The sequence below is a fragment of the Hyaena hyaena genome, unplaced genomic scaffold (assembly GCF_003009895.1).
Source record: "Hyaena hyaena isolate Hyena2069 unplaced genomic scaffold, ASM300989v1 scaffold_2060, whole genome shotgun sequence".
Lineage (NCBI taxonomy): Eukaryota > Metazoa > Chordata > Mammalia > Carnivora > Hyaenidae > Hyaena > Hyaena hyaena.
In genome coordinates, this window is record NW_024082695.1 from 43775 (window position 1) to 67160 (window position 23386).

Below are 23386 nucleotides of genomic sequence, written 5' to 3' on the forward strand. Positions count from 1 at the left end.
ATAATAAATATTCTTATAAGGAAACATAATCAAAGAATATATACAGAGTTGATATTTATGTCTCCGATTGAAATAAATAACATATTAAATTAACTAATCCAAGAAAGTAAAGTCCATGTATAACTTACAGTGTCAGTTTAAGCCATGTCTTTATATTGCCAATGTTTTTTTTTTAAAAAAAAACAAAAACAAAAGACAACAATATCAATTTGACACCTGTAATACACTCTCTTCCAGACTAAGATTAAGTGGAATGACCAAAAAGTATGCAGGTGAAATGAGAGAAAAGAAAAACAATGTGCATTATGTTTAAGTTCTAAATAATCAAGAGCAGCTGCAGTGGACAGATCATTTAATGAGAAAATATCACAGACTTTAACGGTCTATTCATTTTTGATCCTTAGAATCAATCAGATATTCACCAGGTACCCACCACATGTCTGGCATTGTTCTAGGCACTGAGGTCCTTCTTTGTATACTGCACTGTCTGCCTTTATGCAGCAAATGCTCTTTGTAAACTTTCCTCATGCCCCACATTGTTGTGAATATAAAGATAACAAGACACAGTTCTTCTCATTAAACAATTACAGTCTTGGGGACATACTCTTAGACAACAAATCCAATATAATGTGATAAAGGCGATCACAGAGGAATTGCACACAATGTTGCGGTAGCAAAGAGTAAGGAATAATTACTTGTGCCTTAAGTGTCCAGAGACACTTTTATAGAGAAAGTGTCATAGGATTGTATTTTAAAGATTAATTTTGATTGTATATCAAAAAAGAGAGAGGAACAAATAGGCATTCTTTCCTGTTTCATATCCTTAATTATCTCCATTCTCTATCTGAAATTCTATAGTCCCTGACCCCAGGCATTCTCCTATAACCAGCCTGAGTTCCCTTGCTCCTCCCGCCTCCACTGGGAATGCCTGGCAACACCCAGCCAGCTGTTTCTTGCTGGGTCTGTAGCAAAGTATCTGACTTTCTGAAGTAGATGACTCAACTTTGCTGAATGGGTTCCCTTTAAATATATAACCTTAAATTTCAACTGGACAGTCAGCACTACCAGATGATACCATGACAAAACCCTTGAAATTCACCTCCCCTTCTATAAGACAACTTACTCTTTCACACTTTCTCACATCTCCTCCAGTCTCCAGCATTTCCTATTTACTCTCAGGCAATGACTTTTCTTCACACTTCATAGAGAAAAATCAAAGCAATTAATTGAGAATGTTCTTATTTTTCCACTCCCTAGCCAGCAATCTATGTTTATATCCCATTTTCTCTAAGACCCTTATATTTCCATGTTAGAAGAATTTTTGCTTTTATAGCCACATTCCTTACTTGTGCTTTGCACCCCATTTCCTCACCCCTTCAAGCATTTGGTCTTATAATTAATTCTCTTCTCCTCTGCATCTTTATTTCTCTGTTTCTACTAGATCATTCCCATCAGCTTGCAATATGTTTTGAAATTAGCCATTTTAAAAATCCTTTCCCTGACACCATATCCCCATCAAGTTTCTGCCTGCTTTTCACTCTTCCATTCTGCAACTAAACTTCTTGAAGTAACTGTCTGAACTTGCATCTCCTTTTGCTAACCCCTATTCTCTCCTCAATCACTCCAATGAGGCTGCACATAATACATTACTGAAACAGATCTGATTAACGACCTATATCTTGCTAATTCCAATGTTCAGTTTTCTATTCCAATTTTACTTGACCTCTAAGTGGAATTGATACAATGGACTCCTCTTTTCTTCTTTTTTCTAGACTTCTGTGGTACTTCTTGCATTTGGTTTCCTTCTCACCTCTCTGGTTGCTCACTCTGAGGTTTTTTTGTAGGCTCACCTTCCATACTTAATCTGTAAATGTTCAAGTGTTCCAGGATTAATTCTGTGTTCTTGTCTCTTTTCCATATTCTCTCCTTGATTATTTCAACCAGTGTCTAAATTCTAAATATCTTCATGCAGTGAAGACTCTTAAAAATATAGCTCTATCTGAACATATGATTTATGTATCCAACTGCCTACACCTGATTGCCTAATAGGGATCTCAAACTTTCTGCTGCCAGTGTCAAATTTCTGATTCTTTTCATCTACTCCTCTTCAAATTTTCTCTATGTGAGAAAATTTTGCCACTATCCATCTTGTTAGTAAAATCCAATTTTTTGGAAAGTTTCTTGATTCTTATCTTTGGCTCTCACAACAAATTCTTTCCATCCTCAAGGCTTTTCCTCCAAATGGATCCTAAATCTGACCACTCAACATTTACATAGATACAATCCTAGACAAAGCCATCATCATTTCTTATCTTTATTTATGCAATCATCTCTGAAGTGGTGTTCTTGTTTCATTCTGTCCATCTAAAACCCCTTCTCTGCAGAAGTGCCATGCTGATCTTTGTAAAGCTTCAATCAAATCACACATCTTCTTTGCTCAATTCCTCAAATGGGTTTCTATTACAATCAGAATATAATCCTAATTTTCAATCATGGCCAACAAGGCATTTCACAATTTTGTCCCTCTTGACTCTAATCTCATCTCATACTCCTTCACTCCATGCTCACTAAGTTCCAGCTACACTGGCCTTTTTCTTCCTCAGAAACACTGGACTTACTCCAATCACAAGTACTTTTACACCCACTGGTTTTGTTGTTGTTGTTGTTTTTGCTTTTCTTCTAGAATTTTGAATCATTTTCAATATTCAAATCTAAATGCAAAATGCCACCTTTTTACAAAGTTCTCCCTGATCATCCTAGTCGATAAACAAACAAAACAAACAAAAAACTCCAAAAGCAGCAACCCACCAATTAAATATAAACCCCCCCCCAAACCCAAACACCTTCTGGAATATTGTCCCAATAAGACAATAAGCCTGTCTTATTGATTTGTGTTTATTGTCTGTCTCCCTCTACCAGACTTGAAAGTCATTGAAGAATAGAGAATCTACTGTTCATTGTCTCTATTAATGATTGTTATATCCTCTATCACCTGGATTGGCTGACACACATAAAGTACATGTGTTTTTAATTAAAGTTATTTTTAAACTGACTTGCTTATTATATGAAGCAAGAATGTATCAGTAAATGTGCAGAGGCACAAATCTTCAAGTCACATTTAGAGAATTCAGTGAGAGGTGATTGGAGGGAAGGTAGGAGTCAGACTGTAAAGGGCCTTGAATGCTATACTTAATAGTTTGCAAGTAACTGTACAAGCAATGGAAAGCCAAAGGTTTTAAATTTCATATTGTCTCTTAAATAGAGCCTTTAGGTATAAGATCTTTCTTTAATAAAAATAAGGTATGTACTTTAAAATGCATATCCATTTAGTTGGATATAATAATTAAAGAGATGTTCTTTATAATTCTATTTAGCATAAGAAATTTTTTTTTTTTTTTTTTTGCTTCTGGAAATTTCATGAAACATTTCATCAAAATAAACTTTTAATTTTAGAAATTTGTTTTCTTTAGAAATGTTTCAATATAATGCCTTCATAGCATTTTATTTTAATTAAACACATAAAAGTAATTAATTTATCTAAATTGATGCTGAATATTTCTTAGTAGAAAATGTATTGCTCCTACTTCTGAATTCATGTAGCATAATATTTTCTATCCCATTTGTTAGAACAAATATAGATCTGAATAGCTAATGCTTGATAAGTCATATCATTTCAATCTGATTTATTTTATTTCAATTCTCATAAAATTATAGTCTATTACTAGAAAAGATTGTTATTATATGCTAAATGCAAACAGAGGTCTTTTTAGCACATTGAATACAGTTTAAGTATAAAGAAGAAATGAATAGAAGTACAAAGCATTTAGGAAAAGGTTTGGGATCTTTTTGAGAATAAACAATATAAAATTAAACATAATGGAAAATGAAACTTGGGAAGGAAGAAATAATAAATTTTAAAAGCCATAAAAGGACAACTGAAATCTCATACTACTAAAATAAAATATAAAATTTATAATCAAGGAAAGTAATGTTATGCAGTTAATATCTTTATGTGAATTTTTACTTTTAAAACTGCTCAGGCACTATCATAGAAACTGGAAAACAAAGCAACTTAGAGAGATTCCACTTGAGTCTGTTCAGCAGAAAATCAAGCTTTTTAAGGGTTATTTTGCCTATTAAAACACTTGAATTGACTCTGACTTGAGAAGAGAATGGAAACATAAAGAAAGGAAAAATATCTATGGAATTAGATACATTTCATCTATTTTATTAGTCTTATTGAACCAACTATAGCTTATTATTTACTCATTAATGGTCCCTTTTAAAAGTAAAAATCAAAACATGGATGGCATGGAAATCTTTTTAAATGCTGGAGAAAAAGATATCTCTTGAAGTTCAGTTTTTTCTGCACTTACTAGAAGTAGGTACATTTATAGAATAGTATAAAAAGACCCTAGTGAAAATCAATTCACCAAACCTTTTCCATATCCACTATTGCTGAGACCATGTGCCATTACAAAATTTGTAATTGGGAAGGAAAAGCACACTGCTTGGGATTGCTTGCTTGATAGCTAGACTATGGAGCTGAAACTTATTATAAGGTATTTGAGTCAATTTGAGTTTTCCTGTGAAAACTTTGTCTTGGAAAATCTCTTAAGATATTTCCTAAACTACTACACTGAATGCAGGATATATGGCTAATTTCACAGTGCAAGCAATGGGAAAATTAAGGATGATCTGTTGGTTTTCAGACAGAAACAGGGAAGGTTCCAAGAAATGCTTGGAAATTCAAAGGTGAATTGTATATTGGATGTAGCAGAGAGATCCTGTGGGATGATAATGTTGAGAGGTAATAGTGACTCCAAACTACGAAGGGTCTTGACATATGTGTCTTCTGCAATCTGTGAGCAGTCATTGTGAGCTTCTAATTTTTTTTAATGTTTATTTTTGAGACAGAGAGACAGAGCATGAGTAGGGGAGGGCAGAGAGAGTAGGAGACACAGAATACAAAGTAGATTCCAGGCCCTGAGGTGTAAGCACAGAGCCTGACATGGGGCTAGAACTCATGAACCATGAGGTCTGTCTTGAGCCAAAGTTGGATGCTTAACCAACTGAACCATCCAGGTGCTCCATGAGCTTTTAAATTGACATGTGTCATGGTGTGTTTTAGTAAAGAAGCTGTAACAACTACAGAAGATGAATTCCAATGGGGGGAGAGAAAAGGAAGAAGGAGTTACTACAGGCGAAGGCAAGTACTATTAAAGATAAATGAGACAGTGACAGAAGGACAGGAAGAGTGCTTGCATGTGACATTAGTTGAAAGCCAGTGGATTTGGGGGCAGTAGGACAGGAAAAGAGGATTGAAATTCCTAATTTCTGTAATAGGTAGATAGTAGTCATTAGGTGCATATAATTAGAAACCTGGGATTTCTGTTTTGTTTGGGTTGGTTAGGTTTGGTTTTGCTACGAAGTGATGGGTGGAAGAGAGAGAGAAAGATGATTTCTGTTTTGATATTGGTGAATATTCCATTTGATATCTGGCTATTAGAATATCGAATTGGAATCAGGTACACATTTACAATTCACAACCACAGAGGAAATATGTGAGAACATAAGGGTAGATCTGTTAACTGGGTCCTTTCTGTCTTTGTGTATTTTTTTGGTCCAAGACTTTGAGACCAAGATCAATACTTGGTCTATGATGTTCAGAAAATATCTTTAGTAATGATACAACATTTTTCCATAAAGCCGAGAGCAGTCATCCACATAAAATGGCTTGAATTTGCAAATATGCAGGGAACAGATTTATAAACCCATTATGATAGAAAGTCATAAATGGTAGATATGTTTCTTATGGTGTTTGTTGAGAGTTTTTGTTTATTTTTACCATAGTCTTTTTCAATTTGAGTTCAATCCACCTTATCTACCTACCTAACTACCTAACTACCTACCTATCTATCTATCTATCTATCTATCTATCTATGTATCTACCATTATTTATAAAGTTTATTTATTTTGAGAGAGATAGAGTGTGTGAGCAGGGGAGTGGCAGAGAGAGAGAGAGAAAGAGAGAGAGAGAGAGAGAGAGAGAGAAACCCAATCAGGCTTTGTATGGCCAGCACAGAACCCAGTGTAGGGCTCGAACTCACGAACCGTGAGATCATGACCTGAACTGAAATCGACAGTAGGATGCTTAACTGACTGAGCCACCCAGGAGCCCTCAGTTTACTCAATTTTATAGATTTGCCGATTCTAAAATGTAAAGATTAGCCTTTAAGAATTTATAAGTAGATATTTAAAGTTTTTATATAGTTTTATTAAAGGGAGACAATCATTGATGTGAGTTTTCATTATAGTACTGCTTAAAAAGGGCATATTGCATTACACATTATTTTTAAGACTTTGTTGTAAAGTAAATAATAAAAAACACCATTCCCTTTCTAATAGAGATTTTTATGAGATAAAATTAAAAAAACATATGATTCATGCATTTTTAAAATACACACTTGAGTTTTCTAAGTGCCAGAATTTAACTACTTTTGTTTAAACACTTCTCTAGTTTTAAATGATCACAAGATTCATTTCATCAACTCTTACCTAAACATACTTTCCAGCTTAATGGAAGTAATGACCACTGAGCATTCTTTAAAAGTTATGACACTGAAGTTCAGAGAAGTTAAGTAAATCTATAACCAAGCAGCAAAGGGTTGAACACCAACCCAGGTGTGTCAAATTGCAAAGTATACACTCATTTGATTACATTATGGCACTTCTCAGGTGAAATAGAACTATATACATGCTAATTGTTCTGTGAGAGGCTAAGCCTTAAGATCCTATGAAACTGAAGCCATAGCACTTTCAATCTCACTAATAAGGCAGTTTTCATCTTTCGGTAAATTTGCTCATAAAAGATCAGAGTGGCTATTAATCGAAATTCTAAAAAAAAATTATTTGGTTCCATGGTTTTATTTGGCTTTTGTGCCCTCTCTCTAGTTCTTAACTGGACTTGACATAACCTTACTAATTATAATATTCTAAGTCTTAATCTTTTTTTTTTTTTAATATTTTTATTTATTTCTAGGAGAGAGAGAGAGAGAGAGACAGCGTGAGCAGGGGAGGGTCAGAGAGAGAAGGAGTCACAGACTGAAACAGGCTCCAGGCTCTGAGCTGGCAGTCAGCACAGAGCCCGACGCGGGGCTCGAACCCACAAACCGCGAGATCATGACCTAAGCGAAAGTCGGACGCTTAACCGACTAAGCCACCCAGGTGCCCCTTAATGCATTATAATTTATAGCATGCTTGTAAGTATAGGATGTAGTAAATATCATTTATTTCATTTTCTTTTAAAATATAAAACCAGGTGGGCAGAAATAAAGAAAATACCTAGCTCTCAGTGCGGCTCTCTAAAACCAGAGGTCACTAATATGATTAGTCAGTTAGTGAGAGTATCATACTGTCACTTTTGATAAAGATAACCCAGAATGGGATGGTACAACATTTTTAACAAAACATGCCTTATAAATTAATACACATTGGTAAAAGCATATGGTAATATGATTATCAAAACACACTGTATCCAATTATGTATTATAGTCACAAAAACAGAGTTAGTAGAAACATCAAAAAGCTATCCTGTATGCTGTGTCTGACAATGGAATTTTTTTGTTACAATAGTACTAAGGAACATATTGATGTATTTCATTGAAGTAACTTGTACAGTAATGCCAAATGAGATAATTCATTAATAGGATCCTGAAATGAGAATAGAAAATGAACCTGTCCAGTTCAGAATGCATATTATTTGATGACTTTTTCTTCATTATTCTGATGATAACTGGTAGTAAAATAGATAACAAAGGAAGAGGGTTTAAAAGAGAAAATATGACGAGTTCATTATATTTTTGTAAGTCTACCTATAAAGCAATCTTATTTAAAAAGAAAAGTGAATTTACATGAAAACTAAAAATGTATATTTGGAAATAAAAATTTGAGTGATAATTAGAGTATTTGTTACCATTCAGGTAGGAAAATAATAAATCCACAATATATATATCATTCACATAAGTAGAACCTTAACCCCAAAATGTTCATTTTTATACAGTATGTTAATATATAAATGAAACTCTCCCCCTGTCCTCTGTATACACACATATTTCAGAAATGAAGCTGATCATTTTCTCCACAGTTGATAGGGTCATTTTTTCCCAAAGTTTTCATATTTTAAAACAGCTTTTAAAATAAAACATTATTAAAACAATCATATAATTACAAAAAGTTTCAAAGTGCCTTACAAATAACTGTTCTGAACTACTTGATGATAAACTGCAAACCTAGTGCCCCATCATTTCCAAATACTTTACTGTATTAGATACAAGAACATTCTTTTTTTTTTAAATTTTTTTTTATAGTTTATTTATTTTGAGACAGATAGAGATAGAGCATGAGTGGGGGAGGGGCAGAGAGAGAGGGAGACACAGAATCTGAAACAGGCTCCAGGCTCTGAGCAGTCAGCATAGAGCCTGATGCGGGGCTCGAACCCACGATCTGTGAGATCTGCCCTTAGCCAAAGTCGGACGCTTAACCGACTGAGCCACCCAGGCACCCCTAGACACAAGAACATTCTTAAACCAAACCAAATAAAACCATCCAATTAGGAAATTTACATTGCTACATCTAATTCTGAGAGTCCATGCAAGTGTTACCAGTTATCCCAATTTTTTAGAGAAAAAGAATCAATTAAAAAATCACTGCTCTTAGTTATAATATCTTTTTAGTGTTCTTCAGTGTGAAATACCCCTCAGCTTTTTCTTGACTTTCATAATCCAATGTCTCTCAAAACTAATCCTTTAATGTAGCTCTGGTTTTAATTTATATTTAAATTCAAGGGATCTTTTTCTCTTAGAGAATGTCCAGATAAGGTATAAAGTTTTGCCACCATCTGTGAATAGTTATTCATGTGCTGTGTGTGGGTCCTTAGGCATTCTCACAAATATGGGGGATTTTTATTTATAAATAACTCACCATTATCACTATTTATATGCTGTTATAGTACTTCCATGGAAACAATTCCTAAATTTCATTTTAAAAAACTGCTCTATCCTTTCATTTTTATCCTGACATATGTTTCTTGACTACATGTATGACCTTTTAATCACAGAAGCAAAGAAATAAGTGACAGTATTTTGTGAGTTTCTTTGGTTGTCAAATATAAATTTCCTTAACTTGAAATTATTTTCTTCCCTTGTCATGCCTTAGCTATTGTGTATTAACTTAAAACCACCAGAGGGAGTGTGTGTGTGTGTGTGTGTGTGTGTGTGTGTGCGCACGTGCGCACGCATGTGTATGTTATCTTATATGTAGGTTAAAAAATCAAGGCTCAGCTATCAGCTATTGAGAGACTCATATGATTATAATATTTGATATTTCATATAATTTTCAATGCGGAAAAGTAATAAAGTGACACAAAATGTCCAGGTCACAGAACAGATATTTCTAATCGTGAATCAATATATTACCATTCTTGTTTATTTAGTGAGTGCCAACTATTTGCCAGACACTGTTATAGGTGCTAAAAATCCAGCAGTAGAAAGAGAAAATATGTCTTCTTAACAGAGCTTATGTTCTCCTAAGAAGATCATCTCCAAGTAAACAGAGACAAAATAATTCAGAGGATCATAAACGGTATGAAGAAAATCAAAAAGAATAGTGAAATGGCATAGAGGCTAAGAAAGGACATTCTTATGTGATGTAATCAGAGAAAGCTTCTGAGGAGACAACATTTGAAGAAAGATGTGACTCAGAAAGAAGATCTAGCCAAACAAGCCAGTGAAGAAATGGGCAGAAGATATGAACAGACACTTCTCCAAAGAGGACATCCAGATGGCCAACAGACACGTGAAACGATGCTCAGCATCCCTCCTCATCAGGGAAATACAAATCAAAACCACACTGAGATACCACCTCACGCCAGTCAGAGTGGCTAAAATGAGCCAATCAGAGAACTCTAGATGCTGGCGAGGATGTGGAGAAACGGCCACCCTCCTACACTGTTGGTGGGAATGTAAACTGGTACAGCCCCTCTGGAAAACAGTGTGGAGGTTCCTCAGGAAACTAACAATAGAACTCCCTTATGACCCAGCAATAGCACTGCTAGGAATTTACCCAAGGGATACAGAAATGCTGAGGCATAGGAGCACATGTACCCCAATGTTCATAGCAGCACTCTCCACAATAGCTAAAACATGGAAAGAGCCTAAGTGTCCATCAACAGATGAATGGATCAAGAAGATGTGGTTTATCTATACCATGGAATACTACATGGCAATGAGAAACAATGAAATCTGGCCATGTGTAGCAACATGGATGGACCTTGAGGGTGTTATGCTGAGCGAAATAAGTCAGGCAGAGAAGGACAAATATCAAATGTTTGCACGTATAGGAGGATTAGGAGGAACTGACGGAGGAAAAAGGGGGAGAAGAAGGGGGGAATGGTGGGGGAAAGGGAGAGAGGCAAACCATGAGAGACTCTTGAGTGCTGACAAAAACTGAGGGCTGATGGATGTGGGGGGGGAGGGGGGGATGGGCATGGAGGAGGACACTTGTGGGGATGAGCACTGGGTGTTATGTGGAAACTAATTTGACAATAAACTATTTGTAAAAAAAAAAAAAAAAAAAAAAAAAAGATCTAGCCATGCAAGGTTTTGTGGGAAGAGAGTTCTAGATAGAGAAATAGCTAGTGCAAAAGCTCCAAAATGAAACAAGCTCATTTCTTTTTTACTTTCCCTCAAAAATATATAATTAAGAAGATAATTTTGCTATGTGGAAAACTGTACCACAAAGCCTAAAAGTTTTCTTTTTGGTTATCTACTTTTTTCATATTTTCAACATCCTCAATTATTACACATAATCAAGACCCACTATTTCAGGGATTTTTAAGCAAATGTGCATCTGAGGAATTTAATTTTCTCATTTATATATTCCTTCTTAGAAGAATGATCATAAAGGAACAGTTTAAGATAGTTTATAATGCTAACTTGTATTTAGGAACAAATAATTTGTCCTGGAATCTGCATATATCAAACTGTCTTATATATCAAATATTAGTTTACTTAAAGGATACACATTTAATGTATATTATATTGTAATTCTTATACATTTTTACATTTTGCATAGATTGACTTTTAAGACAAAATGAAAAGAAGAGGAAATCACTGAGGACCCAATAAAAACTTCACATCTTATTTGTATCCTTGAGCTATCTTTTGTTGGAATAATTGTTATAAAACTAAAATTGCTTTTCCTAAAATTACATTTTTCCTTTATTTTCATCGGAAGTACAAAATAAAAGATAGTAGAAAGCTCTATGTATCTTAGTTACAGGTCTAGGTTGGTGATCAGAAGATATTTTTTATAATACATAGTGAAAAAGTTTATTTTTATTCAAGATAAAACTTCATGCAATTCTCATTTTATAGACACCAAAGCTAAACTACATTTCTCCACATTTTATGCATGCCCTTGATTCTTCAGATTTCTGTCTATAAGTTAAAAATAATATACCAGACTGGACATAATTTTGAAAATGACTTTTAAATGTAAAAACTATAACCCCTATACAACTTGTACATGCATACCGGACTGCCAAGGAGACCTAGTGTCATTTCTACACATCTTTACAATGTTTTTTTTTTTTTTAATACCAAACATAGTTAAATCCATATTATCCTACTAATTTTAATTCTGTCTGATAGTGGGCCATAGTCTAAAAGCCTACAGAGTATCTCTGTACCAATTATAAGCAACATTACTCATTACTCTGAACGGTTAACACTGCTACCTCATATAAAGTCCATTATCAATCTATGGTCAGATTTTCATTTATATTTAAAATTTATATTTAAAAATATATACTTAACCCCCTGACAATCTGTGTCAGATTTATATTTCACATCAAAACCATTATTTGCAAGCAGAGGGGAAAGGATTTTCTTCCACATACTCAATATTTTTTCCTTGACCTAAATGTATACATTTAGATGAAGGGGGCAACTGCTCTTTCACTGTGGTTTGGCTTCCACTTAGCTGTATTTTCAGTCTATTTTAAATGTAGAAATTTAAAGCATTAGGGATGGAAACATTGGCAACTAGCTGCATTTGCAGATTACTGCTAAACAAGTAACACTTCCAACCATATTTCCCATATTCCATCTTTGTTTACATCTCCAACCTGGGACATGGTGCTTTCCATAAGACCTATGTATAATGCTTTAGCTTAGAGAAAAGCTACTCAAAATTGCATACAGTGTCTAGTTAGGGAGACATTTTCTCCTTTGCATGTTGCCTCCTTATCTTCCACATATGGAGGAAGGAACAGATGTTTTATCTCTATGTATATTTTTTAAAATGGAATCATATCATTACTGATACTTTTTATATTTCATTGACAGAATTTTCATACATAATATATATAAAATATACTTGTAGGTATTATATTGATATACTGGTTTAAAAATTCAATGAAATTCAGTCTAGCTAACTTAGGGAAAATATTTAAAAAGTAAAAAATAAAACTAAGTTTTGGTCCAGCAGAGGAAAGATCTCAAAGCCTGACTGTTGGAAAATTAATAATTGTATTCAATAATTTTCTGTAAGACCCCAGGAGGATAATAATAGCAACATAGTTCTTTCACTAATTGCAACATATGCAAGTCACACTGATTTATATGGGTAATAAATTACCCATTTTAAATAATTCTAGACTTTCAAAAGTATTTTTCCTATAAATACAAAATGCTATTACTAGACATAAATACAGGAAGGCAGGACAAAAGACACATTTTATTAAACTAAACGTTGCATAAAATTTGGCGGATTAGTTCTTGCATAAAAATATCCTATGCTTTTATATAAACCAAATTTTAAATAGATTAGTAAAAAGAGACAATTTGAAAGAAGGTACAAAAATTCTGTCAAACCATTATAGGATATCCAGAAAAATTTTAATCAATTTTATGAAATATTTTTGCATGTTCTTGATTTAAAAACTGAAAACTATCACAGTCCATAAATTAACTTAGAGAATTAAGCAAATAGGTGAACATTTAGAAACTATTGATTGTTTTGAGCTTTAAAAATGTCACCTTCATAAATGTTAATGAAGTAATTTTCTACTGTGTGTGTTCAGCTATCAGAAAAAGCTTAAATGGCTCTTTCTACTTTGACTTGCAATTATGCAAGTTTATAAAGCAGGATACATTCTTACTTAATGTGAATGTTTTATAGTTTACTGTACTTTTTAGGCTCTCAGAAAAAAACTGTAGAAAATTGTCAGTCAAATGGCTATACATAGCCAAAATAAAAATGGTTATTTTTCTCCTATTACTGAAAACCACAATTTAAAATTTAGAAAAGACACAGTCACTTACTTTGGTAGAGTTTTCAAATGATTTTCTCTTAACTCCAAGATCCGCAATTTGACAAGTCTGTAGAAGTGAATAAAAAAAATTCCTTCTTAATATTTCTCTATAAAATCATATTTCTGTGATAGAGTCAATTATGACTGTATCATCCAAACAACTAAGTCTGGACAACACATATTATGTTTACGGATTTTAAAGAATTATACAAATTGATTATAACTTGTATCAACATTGGACAATGACAAATATCATTTTACTAAAAATAAAGATCATTCAAAGATATCACTGGGTCCTAGTATTCTAAATTTCATGTTTTATAAATATAAATCACTGCTTTTGTTTAATTGTATGTAACAGATTAATAAATATCTACTTAATACCAGGTGCTGTATTCATGTGAACATGGTAATACTGTCCCTCAAGAGATTGTAAATGAACTTGTAAAGCAAATAGTATAGCATAGTCGTTAAAAGCTTGAGTTCTGTGGTCAGACAAATCTGGATGAAATCCAGACTCTTTCTTGTTCTATCGATTTGATATTGGATGCACTAATCAACCCTTCCTAACTTAAGTTTCTTCATCTAAGTATCCTACTTTTCATATTTACCTGCTTGCTAAGTTCTATAGTGTGAGACACACTATTGTTAAAATGTCTATAACTGAGCTTTAAAATGTACTCAGTTGAGGCTACTTTAGAACAATATTAATTGGTTTCTCTGAATTCTTGTTGTTTTGGGAATATTTCACTATTTGAGTTATTTCTCCTATATATACTGGGCCTTTAGCTATTCATCTAGGTCTCTTCCTCCTTTCTTTGCGTTTTGACTCCTATCAAGTTTCTAATTCAATTTTAATTTTAAAACTCTTCATTTCTATATGAAAAAAAGTGATTCAGTTATTCAGAGCACAAGTATATTGCTAGTAAGATTTCTGAAGCATTTATGTCTCAAATCTTCTCAACCTTTGTACTAGTATGAAGACATTTTGTGACTTCTTTTGCCTTTTAGAGGCACCAAATCTCAGGTTTTAGAAAGAAATTTAGTAATTATTTTTTCTTTTTAAATTGTTTAAGGTTTTATTTATTTATTTTTAAAGAGAGAGAGTGCAGGGGAGGGCCAGAGACAGAGAGAAAGAGAGGGAGAGAGATTAGAATCCCAAGAAGGCTCTGCACTGTCATCTCAGAGCTCAATGTGGGGCTCGAACTCATGAACCATGAAATCATGACCTGAACTGAAATTAAGAGTCCAACACTTAAACTGACTGAGCCACTCACATGCTCCAAATTTAGTAATTCTTTTATTACACCATCCAGAAGAAGGTTAAACATCTTTTTAGATTATAATAATAAAGTAGAATATATTTTGGCAAACAACTTACACAAAATTAAATTCTAATTCCTAGTGTTTTTGGTTTTGGTATTATGTTTTCTGTTGGCCCAAATCTCTTCCTTCACATGAGGACTACTAAAAGAGAACTGAGAAAAATACAAGACATGAAAGTATGGTCTAGGTTGATAAATGTTCTCTGTTTTGATAAATCAAAAGTGTATTTGTGTTGGTGTAGTCAGTATCAGAGGACAGAGATAGTTTATATGAACAAATTGTGAAGTGTCAATTCATTAGAAACTAGGTAAATGCTCTTTTGAGGATCTGTGAATTTTAAAAACAGTCCAAGTATATTGTGTTCATAGGTGTATGATATCATAATCTGCAAAAGTAATGGGATTTGGGAAATGCTGACATGCTCTCTGCGTATAAAATGATGCTGTTACATGTTAAGGGATTTAAAAAACTGAGGTTTTTTAAAAATGTTTGTTTGTTTATTTATTTTACAGAGAAAGAGAGAGAGAAGCAAGAGGAGGGACAGACAGAGAGGGAGACAAAGAATCCCAAGCAGGCTCTGCATTGTCAGCACAGAGTCCAACATGGGGCTAGAACCCACAAAGCATGCTACCATGACCTCAGCTTAAATCAAGAGCCAGAGGTTTAACTTACTGAGCCACCCAAGCACAACTCTACTGAGTTCTTAACACCAACAGATAGGTGTTGAGTTATACTCAATTTATTATTTGTATGATTTCAAAGGTGATCACTTAGAAAAATTCAAATGATAATAAATGAAAAATAACTTTAAAGATATATTTTATATATAAAAAAGAGTGCATTGTTGAACACTTGGAAAACATTGAAAAATATTAAAATGAGAATAAAAGTTATCCAAATTTCGCTTCCAAAGAATCAGTCTTTTAGCTCACTCATCTTTTATATTAAAATTAGTGAAATATAGTTTATATATTTTATTATAATATGCTCCTAACCATATCATAGGAATTATAAAAGTATTTCCCAAAACCAGATTATAAATTGACATAGTATTATCATATGGATGTATCATAATATATTCAATTAATCTCCTAGACAGATGTATGCTTTCACTTCTTTCATATTGTAAGTAATGACAAATATCCTTGCCTATAAATCTCTGTGTGGTATCTAATGAGGATATCATACACTTCTAGAAATAAATTACAAAGGCAATAGTAACAAATATCAAATCTTTTAAAACACACTGGTCTGCCTGAAGGTCATAACATTCTGCAATTCTATCAGCGGTATGAGAGATTATCTTTTTCCTTATACTCTATAAACAGTTTTTATATGATGGAATACAAAGCTTTTTGTCATTTTAATTTTTTTATTTTTATCATTTGTGAGCATAAACACTTCATGGGGTCGCTCGCAATTTGTACATTTAATTATGAATGGCTTGTGCTATCATGTACCCATGTTGTTTCTTCTAATGAGCTCTTTGTCTTCATCCTCATTTGCATGAATTCTTTTATATGTTAGGGATATAATCTGCTTTCCATATATGGTGGCAATGTTTTCTCAGTTTACTGTTTTACCTTAATTTTAAAATATTTTTTGATAGGGGCGCCTGGGTGGCTTAGTCGGTTGAGTGTCCGACTTTCGCTTAGGTCATGATCTCGCGGTTCGTGGGTTCGAGCCCCGCGTCGGGCTCTGTGCTGACTGCCAGCTCAGAGCCTGGAGCCTATTTCAGAGTCTGTGTCTCCCTCTCTCTCTGACCCTCCCCTGCTCACGCTGTCTCTCTCCTAGAAATAAAATAAAAATATTAAAAAAAATACTTTCTGATACTATTTTATTTGAAATGTATTTATATAGTCAGACCTATATTTTCCTTTGTTTCTAAACTGTAGAGGTATTTCCCAGCCCAAGGGCCATAAATACTAATGTGTGCTTTTTTCCAGATATGCTCTCATTTTTTTCTATTTAACTCCTTAATTCACCCAGAATTTATTTGACTATTAATGATATCTAGGAACCTAATTTTACTTAATTTTGTGCAAAATATTTTGTTATTTATAAAAATGAACAAATAATAATGAATACTATCTTTAATCCCAATTGTCACTTTTGAAGCCTCACCTACTGGTGCTGGTAACATACTTACCTATGATGAAATAAAATTTAAAGTTCTTATTCTTACCTTCCAAAATTTGCTGGAAGAAATTCAAGAAAGGCGTCATTCAGGTAGAGCTGGGTCAGATTTAGAAGCTGTGTGAAGCCATCAGGGAGTCTAGAAAGGAGTTAAAGGTTTAGTCACTGCATCAATGTTGCCATAGAAACAGAACAAAAATATATATCTCTAAGGAGAGAAAATAGACGTGTAATACATTTTTCAACTCTCCTTTGGTATCATAGTAATGGGAGAATTTATTGAGCATGTTGTTACAGCTTGAAAATTTTGCTTGTTATTAAAATAAATGGCATTCACCCACCTCTACGCTGCCCTCCTATGCTGAGATTTATGTCACCATGACATCCTCTCTTCCTGTTGCCCTAACCTCATGCACACCAGTGAGATATTTTTTTATAGAAATTTCAAGTTGTATGCCCTGTTTTGCAATTTTAAATTTAATATTCTTTAACAGAATATTCACATTTATAGTCAGGCAAGGGTATCTCCTTACTCTTTCACTAAATCATTAACATGTATCTCTATTGCACTGGTGACTAAAGTTGCCCAAATGGAAAGAAGAAGCATTCTGTCCCCCTAAGTGATAATATATGTGCATTGTAATTTAACTTTGTGCAATTACTTCTTAACAAAAATGACCAAGAAGATTGAAATAAATATACAGAACCTTAAAGGCTTTAAGAGGCATTAACAGAGTTGAAGAAATATCCTTTGTGAAAATTTACCATTTGGATGAAATAATTATTTGCAATATTTAAATATTTTTTACCACAAAGATTTAACTCAAGGATTTTCCTGGAGACTTTTTCTTAGCAGACAATTTATTTTTTTCCTATGATTAAATTTCTATTTAAAGATCTTAATGACTTTATCAATGGTCTTGACAAGACTACGTTCTTTAATAAAATACTTCTCAATAGTGTTCAAATTTGCCTTCTCCTCAAATCACAGCCTATCTCCCTCCTTGCATTTACTGACATAATTATTTACAGAGCTGACTATACTCACTGCTTCTTATTACCCCACAAGCCATGGTTTTCTGGCATCTACCCCAACTCTATTACTGAAACTTCACTTGCCAAAGCCTCCAATGGCCTCTAAGTCCCAAGTCCATTAACTTCATTTCATTTCGTATCCAGCACTGCCTAGCAACAGTTGTCATTGATTTTTCTCTCCTTCTTGGCTTCTAGTACACCCTTTTTCTATTTCCCTTCCTCCCCTTTCTGGGATACTCTGGGTTTCATTCCATGGTTTCTCTTCCTCTGGCCAATCTCTTGTTATGAAGTTATATATCTAAAAGAATACATATGCATCCACGACATCATTTAATAAATAGAACTTGTGCCTTTAAGCCCTGAAACCCCTGAAACCCCCAACTACCTCATCCTATTTGTCCCTCAAATTCCCAAATGATTCTTATTAATCTGCTTTCTAGTTTTACTATACCTCCTTAAATCCTAAAAAAAAGTGTGGTCTTTGCATGTTTTTAAACATTATATAAGTCGGATCATACAACGAATACTTTCCTGAAACTTTTAAAAGTTAGCATTAACATTATGCAATTCACCCATTTTGAGGTCAAGAATGACTGATCACCATCATATAGTATTCCATTGTATCACTACAATTTATTATTCTCCTGTTAATGAACATTACAGATGTTTGTAGTTATTACATTATAAACATTGTTTCTGCAGATATTTTTTAACATATGTCCTGGGGTATAGAGATTACTTAAGTTACATCCCTCATCATAAGAGATTAACATTAACGTGCCTCAGGAACAGCCCTCAACCAATGACTAGCAAGACTATAAATTCCTCAGTTCCTTCATCTACTGTTTGACAACTCTGTGATAGGTGTTTTATGCTGTTTCCCAGAGCCCCTCAGAAAGATTAAGGTCCAGTTGTCCATACTAGTAAATAGTTTGATAACATACCCTCAACAAGTATTTCTTGAGACCAGCTCCTAAATATACTGTTTGAATTCTTTTCTAAAGACCTGTTTCTGGGGAATCCAAACTAAACACAATTAATATTTTTACATTATTTTGTAGGAATTCTTTATACAGTTAGGGTACTATTTTTATATTGATTGTTTTTACTGTAAATATCTTGCTCCTCGTTTTCTTGTTTTTTGGGGGGTGCACAAGTGAGTGAGGGGCAGAGAGAGAGAGAAAGAGAGAAGAGGGGCTCACCAAAATGGGACTCAAGTTTTACCCAAAGTGGAGCTTGTGTTCACCCAAAGTGGGCCCTGAGCTCACCCAAAGTGCAGCTCGAATTTACCCAAAGTAGGGCTCATGTTCACCCAAAGTGGGCCTGGAACACACCTGAAGTAGGGCTCATGCTCACCCAAAGTGAGGCTTGAGCTGCTGAGTCAAAGTCAGATCATTTTTAATGACTGAGCCACCCAAGTGCCCCCAGTTTGTATTTTAAAGTTGGATTGTTCTTATATGACTTCATAGAGTTTGTTTCCATAAATTTTCCCTTAAAGATGGGTAGGCTTCATAAAAATAGAAAAAAAAGGGCAGGGAAAGAGAGGGGGTTTTATAGAGGTGAGCATTCACCTTAGAGGAATGGGAAAGGGAAGATGAGCTCTAGAGAAAATATTTTATGTACAAGATATTAGGAGTTAAGATTTGAGAATATCAGTAGGCGGCAGGATTTAGAAGGTACTAAATGCTTAACTCCAAGGTTTGAACCCTATCCTATAGGATTAAAAGGGTCCAAGGGAGATCATTGTTTTTCTCTAAGTTATCTTTTGTTGTAATACATTAGCTCATATCCAGATAGTACGGTAGTTTTTATGATAATGGTACAGATGTTCAATAGATTTCAATACACATGTAATAACTATATTACTTTAATGTCCTTATTGTTCCTGTACTTATTGGAAAGAAGGTATCATTTATGAAATTTTAAAATCCAACATTAATACACATAAAACGACAAGAGTGTTAAAACCTTTGATCTAATAATTTACTTTAACATTGTAGTTATTAATACATAAAAAGGCTTTAAAATGCTAATTTTCTCATTATAGGGACAATTTGAACTATCCAGCTTCCCTTAGTCTACTATTCTGCATATGTATGTGCCCTAAATGGTATTACATTATACTATTCTTTGATCAAAAATGCATTTCTTTATTGCTGCTTCTCTGGCAAAGGTGTTTTTTTTTTTTTTTTTTTTTTTTTTTATGCTGCAGGAAAATCTGGTTTCTCATACAGAATACTTCTTTAAGAATTTAAGAATTGACCACACTGTGCAGATTCCAATTGCAAATCTGGACTGTTAAACATAAGTTACATGAAGAAACAGAATACAAAGTAAGATAGCTTATTTTCAGCCTAGTTATAAACAAAGATGTGTTGACATTTTGTATCAAGCCTTTCTTTCTAAAGAATGTAGAGTTAAAGTGTGTACTTATACAGTATGTCTTATTTAATACTATATGTATTTTTATTTCAATTTACTTCAATAAGATTTAGATTTAAATCTGTGTTTAGATTCAAATTAATGTCTTCTTCCTCACTTTCTTTGGAGAATTCTACTCATAGATCTAGCAAAATTCATACCAATTGCTTTATACCGAATTACTTATACAAATGCTTATACCGATTGCCTTGTACAAGTATTGGGCATTTTTTATTCCTGGGATAAGTAATGAGGACAATGAATTTTAAAATTTTCCTGAGTCATCTAGTATTGCAGTTTGAAAACATACTATTTGAAAATTATATAAAGGCAGAAGGTATGCTAAAGAAGAAATTGAATTTTATTTATTTTTAATTTTACGGTACAACTTTGTAGCTTCTAATAGAGACAATGGCCTCACTTATCAATATTACCATTTCCAGAGGAATGTATAAGGGGTGATGAAGAAGAAGATATTCCCTAGCAACTAGATAAACTTGATGAAGATGACAATAATGGATTGTCTTTACCCTTTATCCAAATTGACAGAACTTTTATCCAAGTTCTTCAATTGAATCTAACATTTTACCCTGAGTTAGGGAGCTCACAATAATGAAACGATGTTACTATCCAAAAGTAACTGACGGTTTTCCACATCTGATTAATATAAAGAATTCAAGAAGAAATATTTGGGATGCCTGGGTGGCTCAGTTGGTTAAGCATCTGACTTGAGCTCAGGTCATGATCTCATGATCTGTGAGTTCAAGCCCGTCATCAGGCTCTGTGCTGACAGCTCAGAGCTTGGAGCCTGTTTCAGATTTTCAGATTCTGTGTTTCTCTCTCTCTCTGCCCCTCTCCCACTCCCACTTTGTCTCTCAAAAATAAACAAAGGTTAAAAATTTTTTTAATTAAAAACATTAAAAAGAAGGAATGTTTTAATGTATATTGGCAAATAATTCTCTACTAAAGAAACACATTCATTTTATTAATCACTTAAATTAAAAGTGACATATTCAAACTACTAAAAAGAAAACATAACATAGCAGACACCCATATCGTTTAGTGGTTGAGCACATGGACATTGATGTTGAAGACCTGGGTTTGAATCACAGTTCTTTCAGTTGTTACTCCTGTGACCTTTGTAAATCCTTGTAAGATTCAATTTCCTTATTTGCAAAATGATGATGCTACTATCCACTAGCAACCAGAGTTGGTCTCGTGATTAAATGATTATCTGCTCTATGGTAAGAACTCACTAAATGAGGGCAATTATATTACTTGTCCTTGGTATTACTTTTCTTCTGATGTTTCAATATTAACTAGAACACTAATTTAAATACTTTTATTAATGCTACCTTTACTGTTAGAATAGGCAAATTAAAATTGGCCACCAACCTCTTTCTTCCAACACTTTTTTCTAATTACATTTACTTTAGAAGTTAAATGAAAACCTATTTGACCCCTGATAGAACAGTTAAATCAAATTACACTATAAGTCTTATAAACTGTGATTAAGAAGTCAATGTAAAATCTTCTCTAACTGAAAAGATACTTTACATCTAAATATTTTATACATTGTAAAATTATAAAATATAACTGTATTACAGTATATTTGAAATATAAAGGGAAAAGAAATATATTGCACATAATTCTACTTTCTTAACACAGCTATCATTATGATTTTACGTACTTCCTTTTTTAATTTTTTATTATTTTTTAATGTTCATTTGTTTTTGAGAGACAGGGTGCAGGGAGGGGCAGAGAGAGAGAGAGAGAGAGAGAGAGAGAGAGAGAGAAAATTAGAAGCAGGCTCCAGGCTCTGAGCTGTCAGCACAGAGCATGATGTGGGGCTGGAACTCACGAACCATGAGATCATGACCTGAAGGCAGACGCTTAACCGAATGAGTGACCCAGGTGGCCTCATTTTAATATTTCTAATCTAGGGGCACCTGGGTGGCTTAGTTGGTTAAGTGTCCGACTTTCGCTTAGGTCATGATCTCACGGTTCGTGGGTTCGAGCCCCGCGTCGGGCTCTGTGCTGACTGCCAGCTCAGAGCCTGGAGCCTGTTTCAGTCTGTGACTCCCTCTCTCTCTGACCCTCCCCTGCTCACGCTGTCTCTCTCTCTCTCTCTCCTAGAAATAAATAAAACATTAAAAAAAATTAAAAAAAAATATTTCTAATCTATTTTCCAACTAAATGTTTTAACATCATTGCAAAATAGTATTATGACTTCTCTTCAAACTAGGGCATTTTTGAGAGTTAAAAATGAGCTATTATTAATCATGTCGCATCAAGAGGTATAAATTGGGTTGACTTGAGCAAACAGGGACATATGGCTACCCTACATATAATCTTTGTATCCATCCAGTAGATGTACCATAATTTATTAGCAATGTCCTTATTGTTATGCATTAAAATGTAGCTTTTAAGTTAAACCAAAATCAAATGCTTCTTCAGAATTGGTGAAATTCAGCAAAAGGATCCCAAGCATTTAGATACTATCTTCATATGTTCTATCTGTACAAAGGTGTACAGATAATGTTTACCTACTTCATAAGGTTACTGTAAAGATGAAAATGAAATCATGTCTCTAAAAGCGTGAGACGTGATAGACTCTCCATGAATGTTGGTCCATGCTTTTCTTATTAAGTAGTTGTTGTTCTCAACTTTCTCATGGCAATTTTCACCAATGACTTAGTTAAGGCATTTAGACTATAGTATAAAATTCACATCTAAAACTAAAACTAAGATGATACTACTGAAATCTGTAACTTTTATACTCCAGGGTCTTCATGACTTACTATGTCATAGAAATCTTGAGTCAAAGAATATGAACAGAAAATCTTGGTGAAATTCTGAAGCAGGGAACTATAATAAACATGCACAGATTCCTGACCCACAGGAATTGAGATATGATAAATATGTATTGTTTGAGCCAATAAACTAATGATAATTTCTTACATGGCATTAGAAAACAAATCTGGTCTTGGGATTCTGCTGTAGTAAATTCCTAAAAAGGTGGAGTGGCTTAAGAACCACTTCGTGGTCAAGAAACTGAACAATGAAAAATAAAAGAAAAAGAAACAAAACAAT

The 23386-nt window shown here is 33.7% G+C and overlaps 1 protein-coding gene across 1 annotated transcript in view; it reads right to left on the minus strand.

Annotated features, from left to right (window-relative positions):
- Nucleotides 1-1141: 1141 nt before the first annotated feature.
- Nucleotides 1142-23386, minus strand: part of LOC120227185 (leucine-rich repeat-containing protein 7-like) — a gene marked incomplete at its 3' end in the record, with an annotated part of 71713 nt that continues 49468 nt past the window's right edge. The window contains exons 4-6 of the mRNA XM_039225347.1: nt 16887-16976; nt 13386-13442; nt 1142-1198 (exon numbers count right to left, since the gene is read on the minus strand). Of these exons, the coding sequence (XP_039081278.1) occupies nt 1142-1198; nt 13386-13442; nt 16887-16976 (204 nt within the window). The remainder of the gene's footprint in view (nt 1199-13385; nt 13443-16886; nt 16977-23386) is intronic.